This window comes from Branchiostoma belcheri, unplaced genomic scaffold (genome assembly GCF_001625305.1).
Source record: "Branchiostoma belcheri isolate BF01 breed outbred unplaced genomic scaffold, Haploidv18h27 scaffold54, whole genome shotgun sequence".
NCBI classification, from domain to species: domain Eukaryota; kingdom Metazoa; phylum Chordata; class Leptocardii; order Amphioxiformes; family Branchiostomatidae; genus Branchiostoma; species Branchiostoma belcheri.
In genome coordinates this window covers 741,234-763,497 of record NW_017804176.1, presented here as the reverse complement: position 1 = coordinate 763,497, position 22,264 = coordinate 741,234, and the positions used below count along the sequence as shown (strand labels likewise).

The following is a 22,264-nucleotide window of genomic DNA, read 5'->3' as shown; positions in this document are numbered from 1 at the left end:
GTAACTCTGCTGATTGCTTTATTCTGTTCCCCAGGGCTGCTGGCGTAAGCTGATCGTTGACGACACGTTACCGTTTGACGGGGAGGGAAACATGCTGCTGCCGTCCACCACCATTCTGGGCGAGCTGTGGCCAATGTTACTCACCAAGGCTATCGTCAAGATTGTCTCACTAGAGTAAGTACAGGGTTGAACTGTGCTTTACGCATCACACAGTAGAAAGTTAAGCAACTGCTGATTTGTTGAAAACTCACCACAGAATTTACTAAATTGCACTCATGCTTTACATGCTTTTACATAATGTAAATTATACATATGGAACATTTTGAAACCGGGTTTTTGTTGTTTTGTAGCTACAATGGAGGGCTGCAGTCCTGTGAGTTTGGTGAGGCCAGTATCATCCACTGTCTGACAGGCTGGCTGCCTGAAACCATCCCACTACAGTAAGTATGCTAATGTATTAGTAATACTGGATTTTACCTGGAAGAAATCTTAATTACCTGTCCTTGGTGCTGAACACCATCCACATATCCACACATTAGAATATATGATTGATTTATCTGGAGTTCATCCTGTTAACGAATCACTTAGTATTAAACACTTTTCAATCCCATGCGATGTATTTAGGGTAAAAATATCTTAACCTGCATCCATTGTGATAAGAAAAGAGGAAAAGATATTTTATCAGTTTTTGTCTGCATGAAAATAAGTTATTATTTATGTATCCCCAGATATGGCCACCAGGACAAGGTGTGGTTGTTGCTGAAGGATGTTCTCCCAGAGTTCACCCTCCCGGAGCCGCCGCCCCCTGCGGAGCCGGCAGGACAGCAGCCCGACCTGGGCACCAGTGCCGCGTCCGTGGACACCGCCATCGCGCCCAGCCGGAAAGCCGAGACACGGCAGGAGTCGGAGGCTCTGTCCAGGGTGGACAGTGTGAGGAAGGATGATCCAAAGAGTGGGCAGACTAGCAAAGGTACGGGTGGGGGATGGATGGGTGGGAGGTGGTTGTGCTTTTGCCATGATTGTTTACCTACTTGTAAACTGATTAGAATTATTGCAAGTCTTCATTTTGTGTGTGGATGGTGTTCAGCACCAAGGACAGGTTTATTTGTGTGTGGACAGTATTCAGCAAGGACAGGCTTGTGTGTGTGTGTGTGGATGGTGTTCAGCACCAAGGACAGGTCTGTTTTTTGTGTACAGTGTATGTCACCCCAGGACAAAAACCAGAAACAGTGACTTGTCATAACTACAAGTTTCATTCTAGAAACAAGAACACAGTTAAATATTAGAAATTCACCCTTGCCTAGAATTGCACTAGAATGGAAATTGTTATTGTGAACAGAAATATTATATATCGCCTCTTTGCCAGACAGTTTTGAACCAGCAGTGTAAGGTATACGTCCAGGTTTTGGGTGTCACAAACTGATGGTAGTGTAGTACAACCAGCCATTTCCATATTATCTGTGAAGTTGATGTGTTGTGCCATTTGTACATGTATGCTGTGTCCTCCTGTTTACTGACTGGATCATCTGTCCTCATTGTTACAGCCGAGAAAGGAGAGAAGGGTGGGAAAGAACAAAAGGAAGACAAGAAAAAGAAAGAAGGTGAAGGGAAGGATCGGGAGAAAAGTAAGTCAGCGGGTCGGTCGCATTCTGCAGTTCACTCCGCCAAAGCCACTGATGCGGACAGTAAGTCGTTGTTTTTCGCTCCGTCGACAAGCCCTCGCGCACGCAACTCCAGCTCACGGCAAGGCTGCGCCAGGTGGACTGTAGATGTATCTTAGCAAAATTTGGACAACTGTCCATTTTTATACATCTTGTACAAAATATCAATTCAAACCATAGAGCTTTGTTTGCTTCTTTCTATCTTTACTTACCTCTGAGGGAACTCCGGTTAGAAAATCACAAGAGACCAACATCATTTTTTCATTTCATCACAACTATCACATACTCTCTCATTTTGTAATAAATCTACAAGGAGCTCTTACTCTTAGGACTTTTCTGGAACGAGGATATCCTAAGCTTATCAGAATCTTGAAGGATTCTCAGTCCACCTGACTTGCAGACCGTGCTCGTGTGCTGGCAGTCTTGGCGTGGCGGGGGCTTGTCCGTCGGACTGGCGTGCCGTGTGCTGATTGGCTGGCGTGCAGGACCCTGCATGCTGATTGGCTGGCATGCACGACTCACATGACTCACCCTGCGGATTGCTGTGGCTCTGGCGTGTGGAAGTTTCACTCACAGGAGCACTCGATTAATGCACTAAATGGACTTAATTCATGGTACATTCAGGCTTTGGTGTACAATGTACATGTAATCAACAGTGGCTGCACAAAACAGATTTTGGCATCCTTTAGAAACTCCAAGTCCAATAAAGGACAGAAGAAAGACATTTGAAAGCAAGAAAATTATAATTTCTTTGTTCTGCAGCTTATAATGACGTCACACCAAAGCCTATGTATGGTTGTTTCTTAATCATTGTGTTGGCTGCACTAATAAAGTTTCAGGGTGGGAGAGAGACCTGTACGTATGTTTTTTTCTGTGTGCTCTCTCCCTATCTTGGAATTCAGGAAAATTGGGGTCATTTGTTGGGGCTAACACATATACTTGATTCTGGGGGTTTAATTCATTTTGCTGTATTCTAATTAATTTACATGGAATTTGCTTGAGGCTTTCTGCTTGGTGATTCTTCAAAATGGGGTGGCTATGGGGAACTTCACTGGTTCTAGGCCTAAGGCCATGTTGATTTGATTATATGGATGACATCCGCGCGCGCATGAATTTTCGGCCGTTTCCAAAAAAAAAAAGTTTTCAACCATACTGTAAATCGTACAAAACAGTTGCAAAATGAGCAAAAATATACTGTAAGTTACAAAAAAATAAGTAAAAACTATACCAATGTCGTAGGATGCCAAAATCAAACGAAAACAGACGAAATTGTAAGGAAATGAACTTGAAGATTAGATTATTCGCCAAACCATATTCTGTCCCATTTGTTCAACCCTCATGACCACATAGATTTCATAATGAAAACAACTTTTTTTTTTTGCAAAACTTTTCTTTTATTCGCACGCGCGCATCAGTTTTGGGGCTCCCGGAGGATGTCATCCATATAATCAAATCAACATGGCCTAAACGTAAGATACCATGTAAAAATATGAAACATTAAATAAACTATCATCTGTTATAAATGGTCTGGCATTTTTTACACTTTAGACTGTCATTACTATTTTTGTTGACAAAAAATGCACAAATTTTAGTGGTTTGTTTAGTGTTGGAGTATTTTTTAGATTTGAGATTATTTTCTGTGTTCTAACAGTAACAGAAATACCTGTAACACTGATCACTCTAGATTTGGACAGTCATTCTCCAAAATCTTAGCAACATCATTCATGTATTGGAAGCCATGTCTAACTTTAATCCTGTCATTTGAACAAACATGCTTCCCTTCATATCACAAGATCTTTATTTCAGTTTTAACTGTAGAGTTTCAACTGTAGAGTTCTGTAATCTTTTGACCTCATCCCAAATTGGAAGTGACTGGTGTTACATCATTAGATTTTGTATAACTGTACCATGGCTGTTCCAGATGCGGCTGCACAGGCGTCAGGCCCAGTAGTGCCTGAGAAACCAGAGATTCTGGTGTTTGTGACCTACACCCACCCACCCAAGGTGCCCAGAGTCTCCGCACTGGGAGAAATGGTCAGTAACCCATATGTCACATCTACCTCACATGTACACCATATGCTCATCCCATGTGTGCCCTTGACCCAAAATGATAATATCACCAACACACATGAAAAACATTATCCACACACAGGTAAACACACCTGTCTATGATGCTGCCGCTAAACACACCTGTCTTTGGTGCTGAACACAACACTATTCACACATATTAGCATACCTGTCCTTGGTGCTGAACACCATCCACTCAGACTAACATACCTGTACCTTGTTATTGATAAACAGTATCCACATAGGCAAACAGACCTGTCCTTGGTGCTGAACACCATCCACTCACAGGCAAACATACTTGTGTACGTATTGAAACTTGTCCCTGGTGCAGAACACCATCCACTCCCCTATCCCATGTTCTGTTCTGAGGTGAACATCTATGCTCAGCACGTCTCCAACCATTATATACAATACCAAAAAGATGCACATAATGAACATAAACTGTGTAGTCTATACAGGAATTAGTATGGATTTGTTTGCCAGTATTTTATTTTGCAGGTAATAGAACTGCACTTTATAGTCATAATAAAGAAAATCCTCCATCTTGTTTGCCCCTCAGGCGGATGCGTCGGAGAAACTTCGGCAGTCGGGCCTGTCCCACATCCACCCCCACCCCCTGCTGCTGACCCAGACCCGCTCCTGCCCCCTGGTCGCACCCCCTCCCCCCGTCGTCGTCCCCCGCTGGAAAACCATCCGGCAGAAGAAGAAGAAATCCCTGCCAACAGATGAGCCTCAAGGTGTGTAAAGTCTTTTATACAATAACACTGTTTAAAAGTTCTTTTAGTACAGCAACCATTAGCTCATTAGCCTGGTTACCAAACCTATTTTACAAATGTAGCTCACCTATTTTAGCTCCTACATCCTCTCCTATTTGCGGAGAGGATGTAGGACTCGGGAGCTACAGGTTATCACAAAGAAGTACAGCAGAGCCTTTCTGTTAGATGGTTTAGATGATACTGGTAGGATGTACAAGGCTTAGATGTCATGAGTTTTTACCTGAAAGACTGAAGAAGAAGAATTCTCTATCAATGGACTAGCGTCTAATTGTGTATGTTATTCCATCCTGTAGAAATTTGGAGCATTTCCAGATATTTTCAAAAAGACTGACAAATCATTTTTTGCAGAGCCACAAGAGAAGAAGCCAGAGCAGTTCATTGAAGTGTGTTCCCCGTACATCAACTACAAAGTCAGCCCCATTCCCATCCCCAGTGATACGTAAGTATGCCTTATGGTGTCAACATTTGGATTAATCATTATAATGTTTCTGAATGGAGACAAATGGTACATCGTGATCATGATATTTCTCTATCAGTTTAAAGGAAAAGGAACATTTTCTTCTTTTACTGCATTTCCTATCTAGCTTAAACAGCTTCATTTCTAGGCAAAAAGGCTTGTCTGAATATCCTGAAATTTAGTTTCTTTATTATCTAATACTTCCTTACACTCGTGAATGATGGATTGACTATCTTTTGACACTCTGTTATTTTAGCCACCGTCCCAAGTCCATGTTACGGAGAGGAGACACCCGTCCCAGCACTGCCAGCATGCCTGAGGTGAATGAGGATGAGGAAAATGCTCCAGAAAAACCCAGCGGTCTGGAACAGAACGTAGTGAAGGAACAGGAACCACCTCCTAAACCTGAACCCGAACCAGAGGTAGGCTGAAGGCATTTCTTATTCTGTGAAATAAATTTTCAACAACTACCGAATACATTTGGAGAAAAGTGTTTTGAAACTGAAAGCTAGATCAAGCCTCTTAGGTTAGCTTTACAGTTAGTTACATCTTATCTGTTTGTTTTGTCGAAACAGAAGCCTGCCCCAACACCAGCCAAAACTGAAGCTCCACCAGCAGAGAAGAAGGGAGGGAAAGAGAAGGAAAAGGAGAAAAGGCCACTGAGTCGTGCCTCAAGTAACCTGAACAAGGAAGAGGTGAGACAACATTAAGACATTGGCACTTCAGATATGTTAGACTCATATTGTTTGGCTGAGATCCATCTAGAAATAGCAATGTAAATTAAAAGTCACCATTTTTTCTTCAACAGATTTTAGATTGCTCCCAGACAAATTACACCATTACCCTTTTCATTTCTTCAGGAAAAAAGTCGGAAGGGAAGCGCGTCCACCTCCAAGTCTAAGGAAGCTGAGAAGGACAAAGCCTTGAGTGCCAGCTCAGGGAGCAAGGGGGCCAAAACTAAAGGTAGGACAAGATTGTCAGCCACTGGTATCTTACATGAGTGACTGATGACATGAATGAACAAATAATCAAATGAAATGTTGTCAAGTTGTTACAATTAAACATTCCAATCGTCATGGCAGGTTTGGATTATCTTGACTGTTCAAATCCTTTTCAAATCCTGACAACAACAGCTCATAAACCATAAGACCTGTTTGTCTACCTATGAAAAGACACAACTACACAACACTGTCAACATTCTTTTAAGCAAGTGAAGATTGGCCCTGGTATTGTCTTATCTTAAAAACTAAGAGAGCCAGAAAACAACTTTACAGTAACTGTTACAGCAATTAATTCAATCAACAAACCTGTTTGTCCCCAGATGAGAAGACAGAGGACACCACAGTGTTTGACTCAGAGGCTGCTAACGGTGACACAGCAGAGGGAGAGGGGGAGGACAGCCCACCGGTGGAGGAGTCACCGGCTCAGGACCAGCCTCCGCCTCTCAAGGAAGCCTGGATGGACTTTGAAGACTTCTGCAAATGCTTCAAGTAATAGTCTGATAACATGATAGAGATAGACTTGAAGTGTTATATCTCCCAAACAGGAAAGATGGATTCAAATCTTCAAATGAATGCTTCTAAGTCATGATCATTACAAAATTCTGAAGTACACTTTTTTTATGTCTCCCATGTATGTGAAAGCGCTGCTTGTCAAGTACAGGCCCCAATCAAAGACACTATATCCTGGGGAATCTGAGTACTAGTATCTAGGTACATTGAATCAGTACATTAACAGACTGTATATACATGTACTGTACATGGAAGTACATAGAGCCAAAGCATCTTCCCTTCTTGACACAGCCATACATAAGATCTGTCTGTATGCTAGAATGATATTTTGTGATACATTTTTTCTCACAATTATTACATTATATTGAATTTCTTTTAGGACGTTATACCTGTTCCACAAGCCCAACACCTACCTGTGTAACCGTACGGTAACCGACATCAAGGTGGGTCAAGGGTCAGATCTAAAGGTGCGTAGTGTGGTGAAGGTTAAGTGTTCCTGTGTGCTGTTTGAGGGTTGCTGTTCTTGTTGGTTTGCACAATAAATTAATCCTGACTCTGATCAGCAATGGTTCGTGCAGCTTGCACCCTAACCCCTGACAATCTGCACTGATACGATCACTTTTTGCTGTGCAGTGAATTTTTCTCCGTGTTTGCTATTACTTTTTTGTTTGTTTGGCTGATCACTTTTGGTGTGAAAAAGTTTAGCCATTTCACGGCACCATATCTTTCCAATTTATGTTACCGCACTGTTTTGACATGTTCTTCACAGTTTGTTCTACTTAAACGAAAAATCAAAACTTGAATCAAAAACAAAAAAGTAACAAATGGAAATTGAGATAAAAAGTCCAAAAATATTACTTCACAAGTAAGGTAAAGGATGTTATTTTCACTCTTTTCTCCTGCATCTGTTTTTATTTTGCTCACAAAAAACAACACTTTTCTCCACACAGAGAGAGCCCTCTCCCACCAAGAAGTCTGGGTTGCAGACTCCTGCGGCTGCCCAACAGTCGACTATGGCTGCCAACACTCCTAAGGGTGGGGCTAGCCCGGCTCCGCAGCACTCTGTGGTGCAGTTGATTGAGGATCAGACTCCATACTACCTGTGTATCCTTTACTTAAAACAATTCTGTCATTGACCAAGAATTGTTGAACAAATCAATAACCTTATCACTCTTCTTACTAGCCTGGGTGCCATCGTGATTTTTTCAAGCGTTGCATAGCAAAAATCCGGATGGTACCCAGACTATCTTGAAGTTCCTACTAGGAAAGTCACAATACTACACCATACTTTAAAATTTACAATTTATGTATCTCATGCCATTGTCGAGACCTGTGTATATATATATATATATATCACACACATAATGTTTTACAATCATGCACATGAATCATGCTTCTTTCATATAACACGTGCATAGTATATGACGTGAATAGAATAGTATGTATGGTAGGTTATGTATCAGTGGTACAGTAACAGAATGTTTGACAACAACAGTATGAATCCTTAACCCACACACCAGTTGTGGACAACCTGCAGCCCACAGAGATCGTGGTCAGTTTCTCCTCCCTGTCCTTCTGGCGCGAGCAGCCCACCCCTGACCGATCCTCCCTCACCAACATCAAGGAGAAGGATGAGAAGAAAGCTGACGACAGCACGACCGCGAGCATCGCCGAGGGCGCCAGCACGGGCTCCGTGAACAAGGAGCAGCGTATCGTTCCGCCGGGTCTGCTGGTGGCAGAGCCATACTCGTGGAAGAGTCTGGTTACCGGGCAACCGGTGCTGCGGATACGGTCAACAGCCACACGGGCAGCAGTGCTCACTCTTCCTGAAGGGTGAGGAGACAAGATACTTTTGAGCCCGATTTACAAAGCACCGCGCGTCGCGTCTTAAGCGTCAGATATTTTGAGTGCGTAAACAAGTTCGCCGTTCTTCGATTTTCTGTGGCACACCCTGATGTGCCACACAAAAATTGTTTACATCGCTTTATGTTTTTCTTGCTGTATTCTCCAACAGACGCCATGTCCTGCGGTTTATAGTGTCTGCTCCTCTGGGTTTCCACATCCACCTGTGCTCCACGGTTCAGTTTGTGTTTGGGGAGGAGGAACAGGTCATGCCACACCTCACCAAGGTAAGACTGAAGGACTGAGCAGTACAGCTTATAATCACACAAGGGATTCAAGTAGTAAATACTATAACTTTGTTATAGCAATAAGAAAATGTGAACTAAATGAAACACTTTACTAATAATTCTTTCTGTAACAAATGTCACATTTGTTTTGAAATTACACATTCAAGAAATTTAGAACCTCTAGGAAACTTTTAAGAAACAAATCAGGTGCCTATGATCATGGAAAAGAATAATAATAAAAACTTAACAGAAATTAGTCACAGTCCTTTTTTATGACATGCCATTGAAAATCATGTCTTTTACTTGTTACTCAGGAGAGCTGCAGGTTTGTTGACCAGGCTGTTTCCTTGATGCAAGCTCTGGGAAGCATCATCCACTGCTTCAATGACCCGGTGGGCCTGGATGAGGCCAGGAAAAGCCTGGTGAAGGCACACTGTCCCTACCAACCAGACAACGTGGCTGCTAGTCTCCAGCACTTCCAGGTAAGGCAAACATACGTAGCTGAAGGAATGATTAAATGCATAACAGACAAGGGAAGGAGAAGCCTAGTGAAGGAATCCTTTTCCTACCAGCCACACAATGTTGCAGCACATTCAAGTAACACACAAATGCACAAATAGTAGTGATTAAAACTGAATGACTGAGTGAATTTATGACACAAGATCAAGGCATACAATACACGTACATACTACTTAGACAACAGATTCTCCTTTTTTTCTCAAGTCATATTTCATATGTCAAAACATATTTCTTAATGAAGTTGAGTAAAAAACTGCCACAATAACTAAACAAACCCTGTGCCCTGTTTCCTTGTTCCTCCCCAGTTGTTTTACCAGGCCCTGTACGCTGCTTTCCGGACTGCCCTGGAAGGTCAGGTGACTCCGGAGATCAGCTTTGCGTTCCGAGCGATGAACATGGACGCTGCCACGCGGGACATCCTGGGGCCTGCTCAGGCTAGGACAGGTACTTCTTTTCACAAGAGTTTGTTTGTTTTCCTCGTTCCCTCTGTCCTTATCCATCAACAAATAAATGTTAAAATTCTCTCCTCTGCTCCTTATGGCATGACATCAGGTAACCCAAATGTCTTAATAGTTGATAAATAGTATCGTTAGTACACCATGCTGCATATGGTTACTAAGGTTACTAAGCTTGCATGTTGTGCCAACTGGTGTTTAAAATGGGGCTTGATTATATCTGAATCAACAGGTGGTGTTGAAGGTAAATGCATTTGTTCAAACTTCAATGACAATGACAGTGTAGTGCGTTTTAAAGGGTCTCTGAGGTGAAATCAATTATACAGAATTAAAATCAACTCATCTAACACAGGGAAAAGTTTGGAGCCCATAGGAGCGATATAAAGCATGTAAGAGCACCTCAGTGTCCCTTTAGAGACCATGTTAGGTTGCTGCCTGGCTTGGTGACTAAGCTTTGCCATATAGATTTGTGCGCTGACAAGTTTGACTTCTGCAGGAATCAGCCACAGACCAGGCACGCATATGTCCCATGGCAGTAGTAGTCTGGGTGAGTTGTACCTGGTCACAACCAGTTAGAACTGGTTAGAACCAGTCAGAACTGGTGCATGGTGGTGGTAACCGGCCAGGACCGGTCCTAAGTGGTGATGGGAGCATGTTTAACACTAACACACCTTGAAGTTCTCTTTTACAGCATGACTTTTTTTCCCACACTTCATTGACACCCCTTTTGCTGCAGTCAGTTGCTTTACATTGTCACAATCTACAGGGAAAATAATCAACAACCTTTGATATGACATGATCTAACAAGCAACCTGCACGCACACGTATATGTAAACTCTTTCACGTAACATTTTCCCTAACATCGCAGTCTGTCTTACATGTGTAACACACAATATTTGGCAGACTGCTGTTACAGTAGTGGTAAACGACACATCTGTAGCAAATAAAACATATCACAATGCCGGTCAGTTTTGTAACTTTTTTAAAAGTCCAAATTTCTAGGGTGCCAAGCCGATTTGAAGTATTCCCTTTCAAATTGGTAAATATGTATTACTATGATCATGATTTTTCTATCATTGCATTATGTATACAATGTCTAAATAAAAAGTTTCCAAAAATGACTGGTATTATCTGTTCACAATGACTAACAAAACTTCAGAAAGATCACCTGCTCATATCTAATATCTGACTCCTATAATGTCTAATAAGATGTGTGAAACTTTCTGTCGTGTTCGAATCCAAACCAATGTCTTCCCATCATCCACCAGGGTCAGGGCGGGCAAAGTCTCCACGCGGTCGCCACCGGCGTAAGTCGCCTCTAACGTTGCTATGCACGTCAGTCACCGGGTTCTAACGTTGCCACGCACGTCAATCACCCACTAGTGTCACCTGATTGGTTAAACTGCACACTGCATGACTCCACTTGTAAATCGTAGTGATGATTAGTTAACTTAAACGATAGTTTAGGTGTGGTTGGAAGATTTTTGCCCGTTTCATCCTAACTTTTATACCTTGAGACAACTTGTATGAAAATTATGACCAATATACTGTAGCCAAGAAATTCTCCCTGAGTGTGTTATTTTGTCACTATCAAATTATCATAATTCTGCCTAATTTTTAAGGCAAAAATGGGCAAACGTCTTGTCAACTTCAAAGCTGTGTATAAAGACTGTGTATAAATTGTAAATGCATGCCTTTTGTCTGGTTAATGATATGTGATTATTATCTTCAAGCAGAATTGCAGACTGAGGGAAAATACTACACTTTAGTCTAGTATAATCTTGTTTGATCTTTCCCATATTGTCCTCTTGCTACATAGCCTTTTCCCTGCCCAAGTGCTGATAGAAAGAGTTACAGTTACTCTATAATAATTGTAACTGATTCAGCAGTTGGAAGGAAAAAGGTTGAAATAGAGCAGAGGTTTTGTAGATATTTAACAGATGTATATGACTGTATGCATGTAAAGTATTAAATGTATTAATTCATCCTCTTAGGCCTCTGTTACCTATTGAATTCTATAAAGAGATCTTGCCAATACATGCCATCACATCTTCATTTGTGAAGCTACTTGAATATTCTATGATAAATTTCTTAAACTTTAATTTGCAATTCATCTGTATATGCCAGTATGTTGATATCAATATCTTTGCATGCCAACCTAGGAAATTCATGAAATTACATCCACAGCAAACTATTGAGAGAAAGTCAACAGGAGAATCACTCAAAGAATAACTTGTACATAATTATAATGTATGACATTGTCTACAACAACTGGTCACAAGATTCAATAAGAAATCTGTTACAGTTTCATTTAAAGCACAAAACTTGCAAAAAGCTTGCAGGCAGCTGCTTTTTTTATGATTTGCTGCATTTTCTCTTTCCACTTCCTCTTGGTTTCTGGTTGAATCACACTTTGGTTTCTTTTCTTTTATTTTGTTTTTAAAGGGCTGACAGTTATTAACACTGCTGACCATTAACATTGCATGACTTTTTTTGTGCATTTCTGCTTTTTTTTTTATTTCTCGCACCTGTCGCATTCTTCAGAGCCCCTCCCAAGCTTCAGACATGACTCCAAAGGTTTGTGTTTGTCCACCTTCACATCTTAAAGAAAAACGCGCAAATCTTGAAGATTTGTCAGATAGAAGATTTTACTTTGTACATGTACAATGTACAAAGGATCATTTTCATCTGAGAACTGCTTCACCATTTGTAACCTAAACCAGAGATAATGCATGCAGCATATTTATTTCTCCATAAAAGTCCTGAGTAGACTTAGACATAATACAGATAAATGACAAATAACAGGTGTATTATAACATGGTGCAACATGGTGATTATTTGTAATGGTCTAAATATGATCCTTAACGGACGTACATGTACATTCGATTGATACCCTGTAAGTCCTGTGCTTTTGAATATAGAATTATAGCAAAAATGTTGTTTTGTTTCAGTTTCAATATTGCTGACATCAATAACTTGCAAACAATCTGCATGCCTTGATTTACAGAATACAGATGCTGCTGTAATACATCAATGATAGAGCATTCTTTCCTCCATTGTTGCATTCATTCATTCAATCATTCAGGTGGCAGATATGATTGCAGATGCAGGTTTGACAGTAAAATACGTCTATTCAGACATGTTGTTTAATGTGTTGTTATCTCCGTTTCCCCCACAGAGGGTGCTAAGGATGTGCCTGAGGCCTGGAACAACAGGTAACTGTTCATCTCCTTTGACTTGATATTTCCTGTAAGCCAGTAAGACCTTGTAAAGCAGTCTAGTAAAAGGTTTTCTTTAATATTACTGTGCACTGATTCAGCGTAAGAATTTTGCCTGACAGGGTAGACAAAGCTAGACAACTCTTTTGGGCCAAATACTTTCTTTGAAAATTTGCGATGACAATATATGTTGGCATGACCTAATTCTCCTTATTTTGCAGGGAGCCAACTTTGGAAGAACATGATGCTGTGACAAAGATCCAGTGTCACTGGAGGGGAACATATGTGCGCAAACTCAAGAAGGCACAGACTCCTGGTGGGTTTTGTAATCATGTCCTTTTCTTCTTATTGTTCTTTTCTGAATGTTTCACACCTCTCTAGGAAGCAACATTGATCGAATGGTTCCACCCCCTAGGTACTGATGAGAACTCCAAGGCCAGAGAAGAGCTACAGAAAGCTTGGGCTATCCTGGAACCCAACCTGGAGACCATCGGACTCACTCTGCTCAAGTAAGAAACTCTTTGTGATCTGAGACTGAAACACTGTTGATGTCACTCTTCTTGAATATTTGTCAGACCAAAGTTGGCCTAGAGTCACTTTTTTTTGCAGTCTCGCTTTCCAAAGTATGCCCTTGCAAAGTTTGCAATCCTCAGAGAGCTGACATTTTGCTTGAAAATGAGATACGGTAGCGACAGTTTCAAAATTTCCAAAAACAAAAAAAATTAACTGTTTTGGGTGTTTTGTCAAATCTATAGCATATACTAACTGTTTTTTTTTGTCTCCAGGGACATGTTTAAGCAGGACCCTGAGCTGATGACCCGCTATCCGTTCCACCAGGACGAATGGAACAAAATCTCCTACGCCGACTATCACGGCACCTTTGCAGACCAACCTGCCAACACCTGGTTTGTTGTCTTCAGGTGGGTTACCTGGCTTAGGGTTGGAAGAAACCCTTCATTTTATATCTAACATCTTGTAAATAACTTAATAATAAGGTATACACAGTCAGGTATACTTTATTCCTTGTCACAGACTGTGCATACAAAATGCATACTGTGTCATACAAACCCAATTGAAAGCATGCTTCCTTGATGGAGGTGATAGAACAATTTCAGTATCATGTTTGAGTTGGGTTGGAGTTTAGTATTAGTATGGTGAGGGTAGTACATTGAAATTCAGAGTAAGGCTCTGATGTAGGGATACTAGTAGTACATATGTAGGCATCCTTTTATCACAAAAGATGTATGGAAATCTAATACAAATATGCCAAAAGAAGTTACCAGTATTATGGCCCTAGCTTCTACTAACTTAAAGACAACCTTGTATCTTTTTTTCCTAATGCAGAGATGTATTTTATGTGGAGGAAGAGTCGTTGGTAGTGCCCAAACTGTACACCCCTGTAACAACGTGTATGCTGAGGGTGGTGAATAACGACACACGAGAGGATGTGCCCAGGGTCTTCCAGCGTGTTGCTCCACATGTCTACAAGAAGAACAAGGTAACAACTTGACATTTCCTATGTGTTTTATTTTGCTTTTATTTTTAGTTTTACTTCAGTGTCCAAAAGTTTTAGATGCAATTATATTTGTCCCTTCAAATGCCATATCATGTTGGAATGAGGAGCTTCCCTGAAATTTGGAAAATGACATATTTTCTAAAAATAAAGTCACCTTGTCCAGTATTTTATAGCCTTTGAGATGTTATCTTTTTTCTTTTTCCAGACTGGCTACACTTTTGTCGCAGAGGCAAGGGCAGGAGACCTACCGTTGCCTGGCAACAAGTGGCGGATGCGTCTGATTGGCTCATCCAGCCCACTGCCTGCACCGGTGAAGGAGACTCTGACAACAAACTTCGCAGTAAAAGAACTGAGGGACTACTACATGCCAAATAAGGACTGCATCATGTTCAGGTGAGGAACTCTGTACTGTACCAAATAAGGTGCTACATGCCAAGTAAGGATGGCATGTGCATCATGTACAGGTGAAACAGCACGTCGATAGAACGTACTGCACGATGCAAAACATCTCATTGTAAGGTCATAGTCGCGCATATGTTAACAACCCGTCTGTAGTTTCCAATTGTCATGTTGGAATAGATATTGTCTGCAACAGACAAAATTCTGATGCAACATTGACCAAACTTCCAACAAAAACTGTGGAAAATCAGGGTTTTGCGCAGGCGCATTATGTTCTGCCGACGTGCTAGGTGAAACAGCCTTAATTAGTTTTTTGAAAGGTAAGACTGTTAATTCTGTAATAAGTTACATCTTCAATGTGCCAGCTGAATGGAAAATTTTAAAGTTTGTAGATCTCAGTAAAGAGTGGTGAAGCCTTAATCCTGTTACGTTTTTCCCCACAGGTATGCAGTGAAAGTGACAGCAGATCACCTGGTGACCTTGCAGCTGTCGACCTCCAAACCTGACGTGTACATCCAGCTGCAGGTGCTGGACCACGAGGAGGAGGTCGTGTCAACCCAGGGCAAAGGTCACGCCGTCATCCCCGCCTTCGTGTTCCAGAAGGACTGGCAGCCGGAGGACAGGCCAAGCAGTCGGCAATGTACGGCAGAAAAAACAAAACTATACATAGTAAATAGTTACAAGTGTTGATTAGTCATATGTAAGGGTTCACTATTTCTGTTTACTGAAGGAAAACATATTGTTTTTGCTCTGTCTCCTCTTCTTCTTCTCCAAACGAATAAGGTCAATGACCTGAACCAGACATCTGTCACCATGGTAACTGAAGCTAATCCATTGAAAGCCCTTGTTTGACTTGTCCTCTCTAGCCCAGACAGCAGCTCCATCTGGCCCCATGAAGAAGGCCACCAGTAAGGAGAGTGTGGCGGCAGACAAGAAGAAACGCACCAGCTCAGCTGGCAGCCGATCTTCAGTAAGTCTTAGTGTAACATACAAATGTATTGTGACTTATCAGGAGATCATCTATATAGCTATTCTGCACTGCTTACAGTAAACTTGTTTGTTTGTTTGTTTGTTTGTTTGTTTGTTTATGTGTGAAAAAGGTGGAGAAGATTAGATCTGTGGCAAGGTTTATTCAGGGATATGTACGTAGTTTTACCAGAGAAACCCAAGTAGCAAGTGCACATATTTGACCTTCACAAGCGCACTGACCTTGACAATGTCCTGCCCCCCCCTCAGCGTGGCAGCCGACATGCCTCCCCAGTACGGAGTGATGATGATACTGAAGCAAGTAGAAAGGTATGGCAAGCAAGTTTTCAACTTTCAGGACTTGCTACAGTAACTTTAAATTTTGCCATTTATGCCAATTTTTTTACATCTCTTAACATGAAAACTCTTACTGACTTTATTACTGTATTTCATCTTATGCTCTTCAAGTTTATACCAACGTGTGGGGCATAGGTTTGAAGGTTCTATCTCCTTCTTTTATTTCAGCCACACAAGTACATTCTGCAGGCAGTGGTCCTGAGGAAAAGCTGGCCTCTCTCCACCAGTCAGTGGGCCTTTGTCAACCAGCTGAAGGAACTGGAGAAAACAGAACTCAAAAGTATGTAATCTCTGACCCCTATCCCTGGCACTGAACACAATCTGAATACCATCCACACACAGTCAATGCCTGTCCTTGGTGCTGAACACCATCCACAAAGAGCCAGTGCCTGTTCTTGGTGCTGAACACCATTCACACAAAGGCAGACACACTTGTCTCTAGAGGTGAACACTATCCACACACATGCAGTGCCTTTCCTTGGTACTGAACACCAATCACAAACAGACAAGCATACTTGTCCCTACAGCTGAACACCATCCACACACAGGCAGTGCCTGTCCTTGGTACTGAACACCATCCACACACAGGCAGACATACCATGTCCTTGGTGCTACAGACAAATCTCCCTGTCCTCGGTGCTGAAAACCATCCACACACAGTTAACCTTGTCTGTCTCCTGGTATAACAGCTTAAGGAAGTTAATATATTGAAACAAAATTGCAGTATCCAACAACACCATGTACTGATTTTCTAAGGTTTCTGAGGTTTCCTGTGTCTTATCAAAAGTACCTTGCATTTTGATAGATATAGATAACATGATTACCTTGTTCACAAACATTTGTGATACCTATAACTGTACATAAGGTTCTAGTCCTGGGATGAAACCTGAGTATGTTCTACTGTAGGATAACTCCTCTGTCTCTGACTGGGTAGTTCCTGTAGTTTGTAACGACCCTTTTGCCATGTGTCACACCTAAACCAACAGAACCTGCCGAGTTGGAGTCAGCGGTCAGGTCAGAGGTCAGGTCGGCATGTAGGTCTGCCTCCAGCAGAGGTAAGAAGGGCAAAGGTCAAAGGACTCCGAGCACCACCGATAGAGGTCATCAGTTAGGTCACACAAACTTGAATTCATGGATAACATTCCTTGGACAGTAAAGATCTGACATAGATCTGAGGAGAAATATATCGTATGTTATGAAATATAACATCATTTCTTGACAATTTCAGTCAACTTCTGACATTCTATTTGTCAACTAATATTCCTCAAGGGCTGTAAAGTTTAAGCAACTTTTGATTGGGGTATGGAGCTTTCTTTTAAAGTAAATGAGCCAAGTTTCAGAGTAGGCAAGGATGTTATCCATGCAATAAAGACAGTGTGGCCTAACGTAACAAACGCATCACTCTAACTCCCACATCATCAGCATGCTGTGTATATTAAGCACATCAACAAGCTGAATGCATGGTCAATAACATCTTTTATCACTGATGTATTCAGAAATGAAATTCGTTAAGTGGACTTATCCTCATGCTTGCAGCAAGAACAAATTGTCATTGCAGCACAATGAATATCAATCATTTAATAGATCAATAATCCTTATAGCACTGTCTCATCCAACAGGCTGAAAAAAATACTTTAAAATGGGGACAAAATGTTCTTATCCATTGAGGAAGTCCGCTTTTACTGTTTCATTTCTTTAACATATATCCTTTATTTCAAACATGTTACAACTGATGCAGCAGCTTTTTCTCTCTAATAGGTCGGCGCATGCATGTCTACAGCAATGTATATCTGCATGTGAATTCTCCAAGCATGGGCAAACATATTCCTATTGCTGTAATAACTTGATGGGTTCCTAATAAGAGTTTGTGTCTTAGATGCTGTCCCAGGGAAGGACAGATCCGTGTCTCCTCCCCGCAGTGAGAAGTCGGCCATCAGTAAGGCAGGAGGGGGGAAGAAGGGGAAGGATAAGGACAAGGGGAAGGGGGACAAGGGCGAGAAGGCTGCTTCAAGACCTCCGTCTGTGGTGAGTGTCATGGTTTGGTTATCTGTATCTATTAGTATGTGTTGGCCTTTTCTGAAGATAAACATCATTGAAACTAGTTACTTTTAAACATTTGGAAGGACACAATGAGGAGGTTAGAGCCTGTGAGAACTTTGGCTTGATAAAGAGGAAAGGATGCCCTTTTAAATGAGCGAGTTGAACTGCAATAGGGTGTACAGTTGAAAGGTAGAAAGTGACGTTTAATTTACGGTGACATTGTTTTTGTTCAAATCTAAATGTTTAATATGTGTGACACATGGTAAATAATGTTTTGGTAGAGTTAATCTATCTGGCCCTGTGATACCATGACTATACTTTCTTAATGTTGTTTGTCTATTTTGTCACTCCAGCAATTTGACACTACCAAGCCATACTGGATGTTGAGGCTTGTGAGTGATGGCACTGCTGCTGTAAGTACACCAGTCCTGTTTGTGCACCTAACTTTGTTTTTACATGGAACACTGTACCATGGTCAATAAAACATACAAGTATGGCTGACACTAGCCCTGTCTTTGACATGACCCCCCCCCCCCTCTTTGTCAAGAGAATCTGAAACATATTTTCCTGTTGATTTATGTATATGTGGTGTGCTAACATAGACCAAGCTAACTGATTACTATGTGTTGGAAGCTGTGACGACTGGTCTTCATAATGACACAGACTCCTGAGCTCCTATTGGACTAATAGTCCTATTGGTAGTTCCAGGAATGAGAATGGTTCTCTTGAGTTAGAGGTGTATGGCTACAAACTCTCAGGAAGGAGGCTCAATCAGCTGTTGATGGCAAGAAATTGTGTAACTTAGGTCATGGCTTGAAATACTGGGTGCATGTGCACCTTAGTGCACCCAAATTTGGAGCTGTGCACCCAATTGTTTTATGTGGGTGCACCAGTGCAACCAAATATTTTCGTGGGTTTACGTATGATGTTAAATGTATTGTAGTATACAGCATATTCTTAACATTTAACTTAAGTTAGAAAAATAATAAAATCATTGTAATAACACTTTCTTAAGAAATAAAACATTAGTAGTTTTTGCTGACATTCTTACTTTATCTTATATGGTGCACCCAAAAAATCTTTTGTGCACCCAATTTTTTAGGCTGGGTACATCAGTGCACCTATTCTCAAAAATGAATTTCGAGCCCTGTAGGTGTTAACTGAGTCGTGTCCTGTGTTTGTTAGGAGGAGCTGGAAGTGAAGAAGGACACGGAACGCCAGGAGGAGATCAAAGCCATGAAGCAGGCGTGGGAGGCAGCCGAGCCCGGGCGCGCCGTCAAAGCCATGCAGTCCCGGCTCCAGTTCCTCAACAAGCGCAGGAAAACGGGAATGCCAGACAAGGAGAATGTGTTGGAGGAGGATACAGCAGGGAGTGTGATCACGACTGATGGGGCCAGTGAAGGTAAATCTATCTCATTCCTTCCTTCATTCCTTCACTCTTGCTTTCTCCTTCATTCATGCCTTTCTTCCCAATCTATCCATTCTATGTTTAGAAAATCTGATTAGTCACTAGCATTTTGATGCTATATAACCACTGTCACTGTGTCCCAGCAAAACTGCAAAATTGGTGTGTTACACTGCCTGCTATCTGTCCTTGGTGTTGAATACTTTCCTTACATCCTCTATGATTACAGTAGTGTCAGCCTTTTTTCAAACCACATTGTGTTTTTCATGCAGTTATACTGATTGCCTAGTACAGATACCTGTCCTTGTTGCTGAATACCTTCCATACATACATTCATTGATTGTGATGATCAATATACATGTACTTTTTCATGCATAACAAGTCTTTAACTATACCCGACTGTGTGTTTGTGCAGTAACAGCCCAGTCACGTGCAACCCCAGCCCCCTCGGAGATTGACCAGCCTGTTGTCAGTGAAGTTTTCTCTGTTGAGCCACCAAGACCGCCAACACCAAAGGATGCCGTTCCACCCGTGGACAGGACGCCATTCATTAAGTGAGTTGACAGAACTTTTGGTGTTTTTGTTATCATTGAACTTCAAGGTTCATTGCTAAATACAATTCCTGCTGTGTAATTATTGATAAGAGAGTGTAAACCTACACCAGGGCAGGATTAAGAATGAGAAACTTCCCTTAACTTACAATTTCAGAAGAATTTTTTTGAAAATTCTATAGTATTCCTCTGTCTAGATCCAGAACAATCACATTTTTCCTGATGATTTATCATACAAATTAAAAAATGCCAGTAAAATAATCATAACCTGCTTACATGACTCTCACACACCTTGTCTCATGTAATACACGCTTGCAACTGACAGACTTCACCCTGCTCCTCTTACAGGAAAGCGACAGGACCGCCCAAGTTGATAGATGAGGAGGAGATGGTACGGAGGCAGCAGGAGAGGATGGAGGAGATCAGGAAGTTCAGGGCGTTCCGTGAAGACGTCTTGGAGCGACGGGAGGCTGACAGGCTGGAGAGGAACCGGCTCAAGGAGAGGCAGCTGCAGGAGTGCGAGGAGATGCAGGTGATTGGTCCATTCCTAGCCAATCAGGATGCGGGGCTTGTATTTTTAAATTAGTTGTTGTGGGATGGTTGGCATATTCTGACCAATCAGGAGACTGGACTCCTGGGCTTCCATTTTTAAACTACCGTTAGAGATGTTGGCAGGTGATGAACTTATTTTGGACCAACCAGGTGGCAAAACTCCTGTGCTTCTTATTCAAAGTAGAAATGGTGGTTATTTGAAAGAGCATCATAATTCATAATTCTTCTATCCCATTGTATCTATATTTCTGTCATGTTGAAACTTGTTATTGAAACCTGTCAAATGTCTTACATCTATCAATTTAGCTGTGTTTCTGTAACATCTGTACATCTTGTGCTGTTCTCAGGCTGCCTTGGACCGAGCTCGTAACGCCATTAACACCCCACGGGAAGCCTACAGGCAGAAGTTCCTGGAAGTGGAGAGGAGAAAGCGGGAGGCAGAGGAAGCTGCAGAAGCAGCCAAGATGGCTGAGATGGAGAAATCTCCATCCCCGAAGGGCAAGGGGAGCGAGAAGGGGAAGAGTGCTGGGAAAAAGGGGAAGAAATGATCAATGTAAATCTTTACTCTGTGCACAAATTCTGCTTTAGTTTTATTCAGAGCACAACTTTATGTATGTTCAATTCAGCACTGAATTCTTCTGTATATATTTTCTGACATGATTAGCTGGTTTAGAAACAGCTAGTTCAATAGACTGCTATCACCTAACCAACATCCCAACATTGTACATTTTAAAATAAAACAGGCTAAAAGTGACATTTTGTTTTACAGCTATGAGTGCTGTAGTGGCTGGAAAATATGTATTCCCTGGTTGATGGTTGTACAATAATTGAATATTTTATAAATTGTTCAAAATCTCTAAATGTAATTTTCTCAGTGTACGAAATGTATGAATATGGTGTAAACTACTTCAAATTCATGAAGAAATATGACTGTATATTTTTTACCGGTGTGTCCTTTCCCAACTTTTTTGCACATGAGTGTCATTAAAGTCTTATTTTCAAGAACAGTGTGTGTTTCTTCCCATAAACAGAACATCATTAGTCCATTTTAAGGGATACAAAAAGAAGAACAATAGATTTGAATGAATGAGAGAACGAATGAATATGGATGGATGGATGGATGGATGGATGGATGGATGGATGGATGGATGGATGGATGGATGGATGGATGGATGGATGGATGGATTAATGAAAAAAACAAATGAACATAAAACATGGCCAAGAGTATCTATGATAAGCGATAAGTCTGTTGTGTATCAAATTATTTGCCCCCAACTATGGTAGACTTGCTCTTTTCATTCAGCCCCAACTAGAGCCTGTATAGAGACTATATTGAACACTCAGGTCCTCAAGCTGAACTGCAATGCCAACAGATGTCATGAATATGCATACTGAAGTGGGCTCAGCCATGGGGAAAATAGGCTCCTTATGCATTGAGGAGGCAAAACTATGCTCTTAGGCCCTTTTGACTTACTGTAACTTTCCTAATAATGCAGTATCAAAAATCTACTACCACCCTGAACATTAGGCTACCTGTAATTATGAAACAATTGAGGAAAATCTAGTTCAGCACCTGGAATCCAAACTAACAAATGGTTTTGCTCTGGCTAGCAAATCCTTGAGGGAGGATGACCACACTTGAACACAAATGCGGTACAATGTACAGTACTGTGAGTTGTTTTGTG

General features: G+C 41.4%; 1 protein-coding gene across 10 annotated transcripts in view; it reads left to right on the top strand.

The window, feature by feature from the left end:
• The window catches only part of LOC109481192 (androglobin-like), a 43,790-nt gene extending 22,225 nt beyond the window's left edge, over nt 1-21,565 (top strand). For 5 of the 10 annotated variants that reach the window (XM_019783714.1, XM_019783716.1, XM_019783717.1 and 2 more), the window contains exons 5-38: nt 35-174; nt 351-440; nt 729-970; nt 1,545-1,685; nt 3,583-3,695; nt 4,288-4,465; nt 4,853-4,943; nt 5,218-5,383; nt 5,537-5,656; nt 5,822-5,924; nt 6,283-6,451; nt 6,852-6,939; nt 7,423-7,576; nt 7,993-8,305; nt 8,487-8,601; nt 8,916-9,083; nt 9,426-9,564; nt 12,754-12,790; nt 13,015-13,109; nt 13,209-13,302; nt 13,579-13,713; nt 14,138-14,291; nt 14,515-14,702; nt 15,152-15,348; nt 15,575-15,678; nt 15,945-16,004; nt 16,200-16,311; nt 17,018-17,086; nt 17,908-18,056; nt 18,425-18,484; nt 19,257-19,473; nt 19,892-20,030; nt 20,376-20,559; nt 20,927-21,564. In XM_019783714.1, the coding sequence (XP_019639273.1) occupies nt 35-174; nt 351-440; nt 729-970; nt 1,545-1,685; nt 3,583-3,695; nt 4,288-4,465; nt 4,853-4,943; nt 5,218-5,383; nt 5,537-5,656; nt 5,822-5,924; nt 6,283-6,451; nt 6,852-6,939; nt 7,423-7,576; nt 7,993-8,305; nt 8,487-8,601; nt 8,916-9,083; nt 9,426-9,564; nt 12,754-12,790; nt 13,015-13,109; nt 13,209-13,302; nt 13,579-13,713; nt 14,138-14,291; nt 14,515-14,702; nt 15,152-15,348; nt 15,575-15,678; nt 15,945-16,004; nt 16,200-16,311; nt 17,018-17,086; nt 17,908-18,056; nt 18,425-18,484; nt 19,257-19,473; nt 19,892-20,030; nt 20,376-20,559; nt 20,927-21,127 (4,725 nt within the window). In that variant the 3' untranslated portion in view covers nt 21,128-21,564. Of the gene's footprint in view, nt 1-34; nt 175-350; nt 441-728; nt 971-1,544; nt 1,686-3,582; nt 3,696-4,287; nt 4,466-4,852; nt 4,944-5,217; nt 5,384-5,536; nt 5,657-5,821; nt 5,925-6,282; nt 6,452-6,851; nt 6,940-7,422; nt 7,577-7,992; nt 8,306-8,486; nt 8,602-8,915; nt 9,084-9,425; nt 9,565-12,753; nt 12,791-13,014; nt 13,110-13,208; nt 13,303-13,578; nt 13,714-14,137; nt 14,292-14,514; nt 14,703-15,151; nt 15,349-15,574; nt 15,679-15,944; nt 16,005-16,199; nt 16,312-17,017; nt 17,087-17,907; nt 18,057-18,424; nt 18,485-19,256; nt 19,474-19,891; nt 20,031-20,375; nt 20,560-20,926 lie in introns of all 10 variants that reach the window. The other 5 variants (XM_019783719.1, XM_019783721.1, XM_019783712.1 and 2 more) reach the window with 4 other exon arrangements.
• Nucleotides 21,566-22,264: the final 699 nt, after the last annotated feature.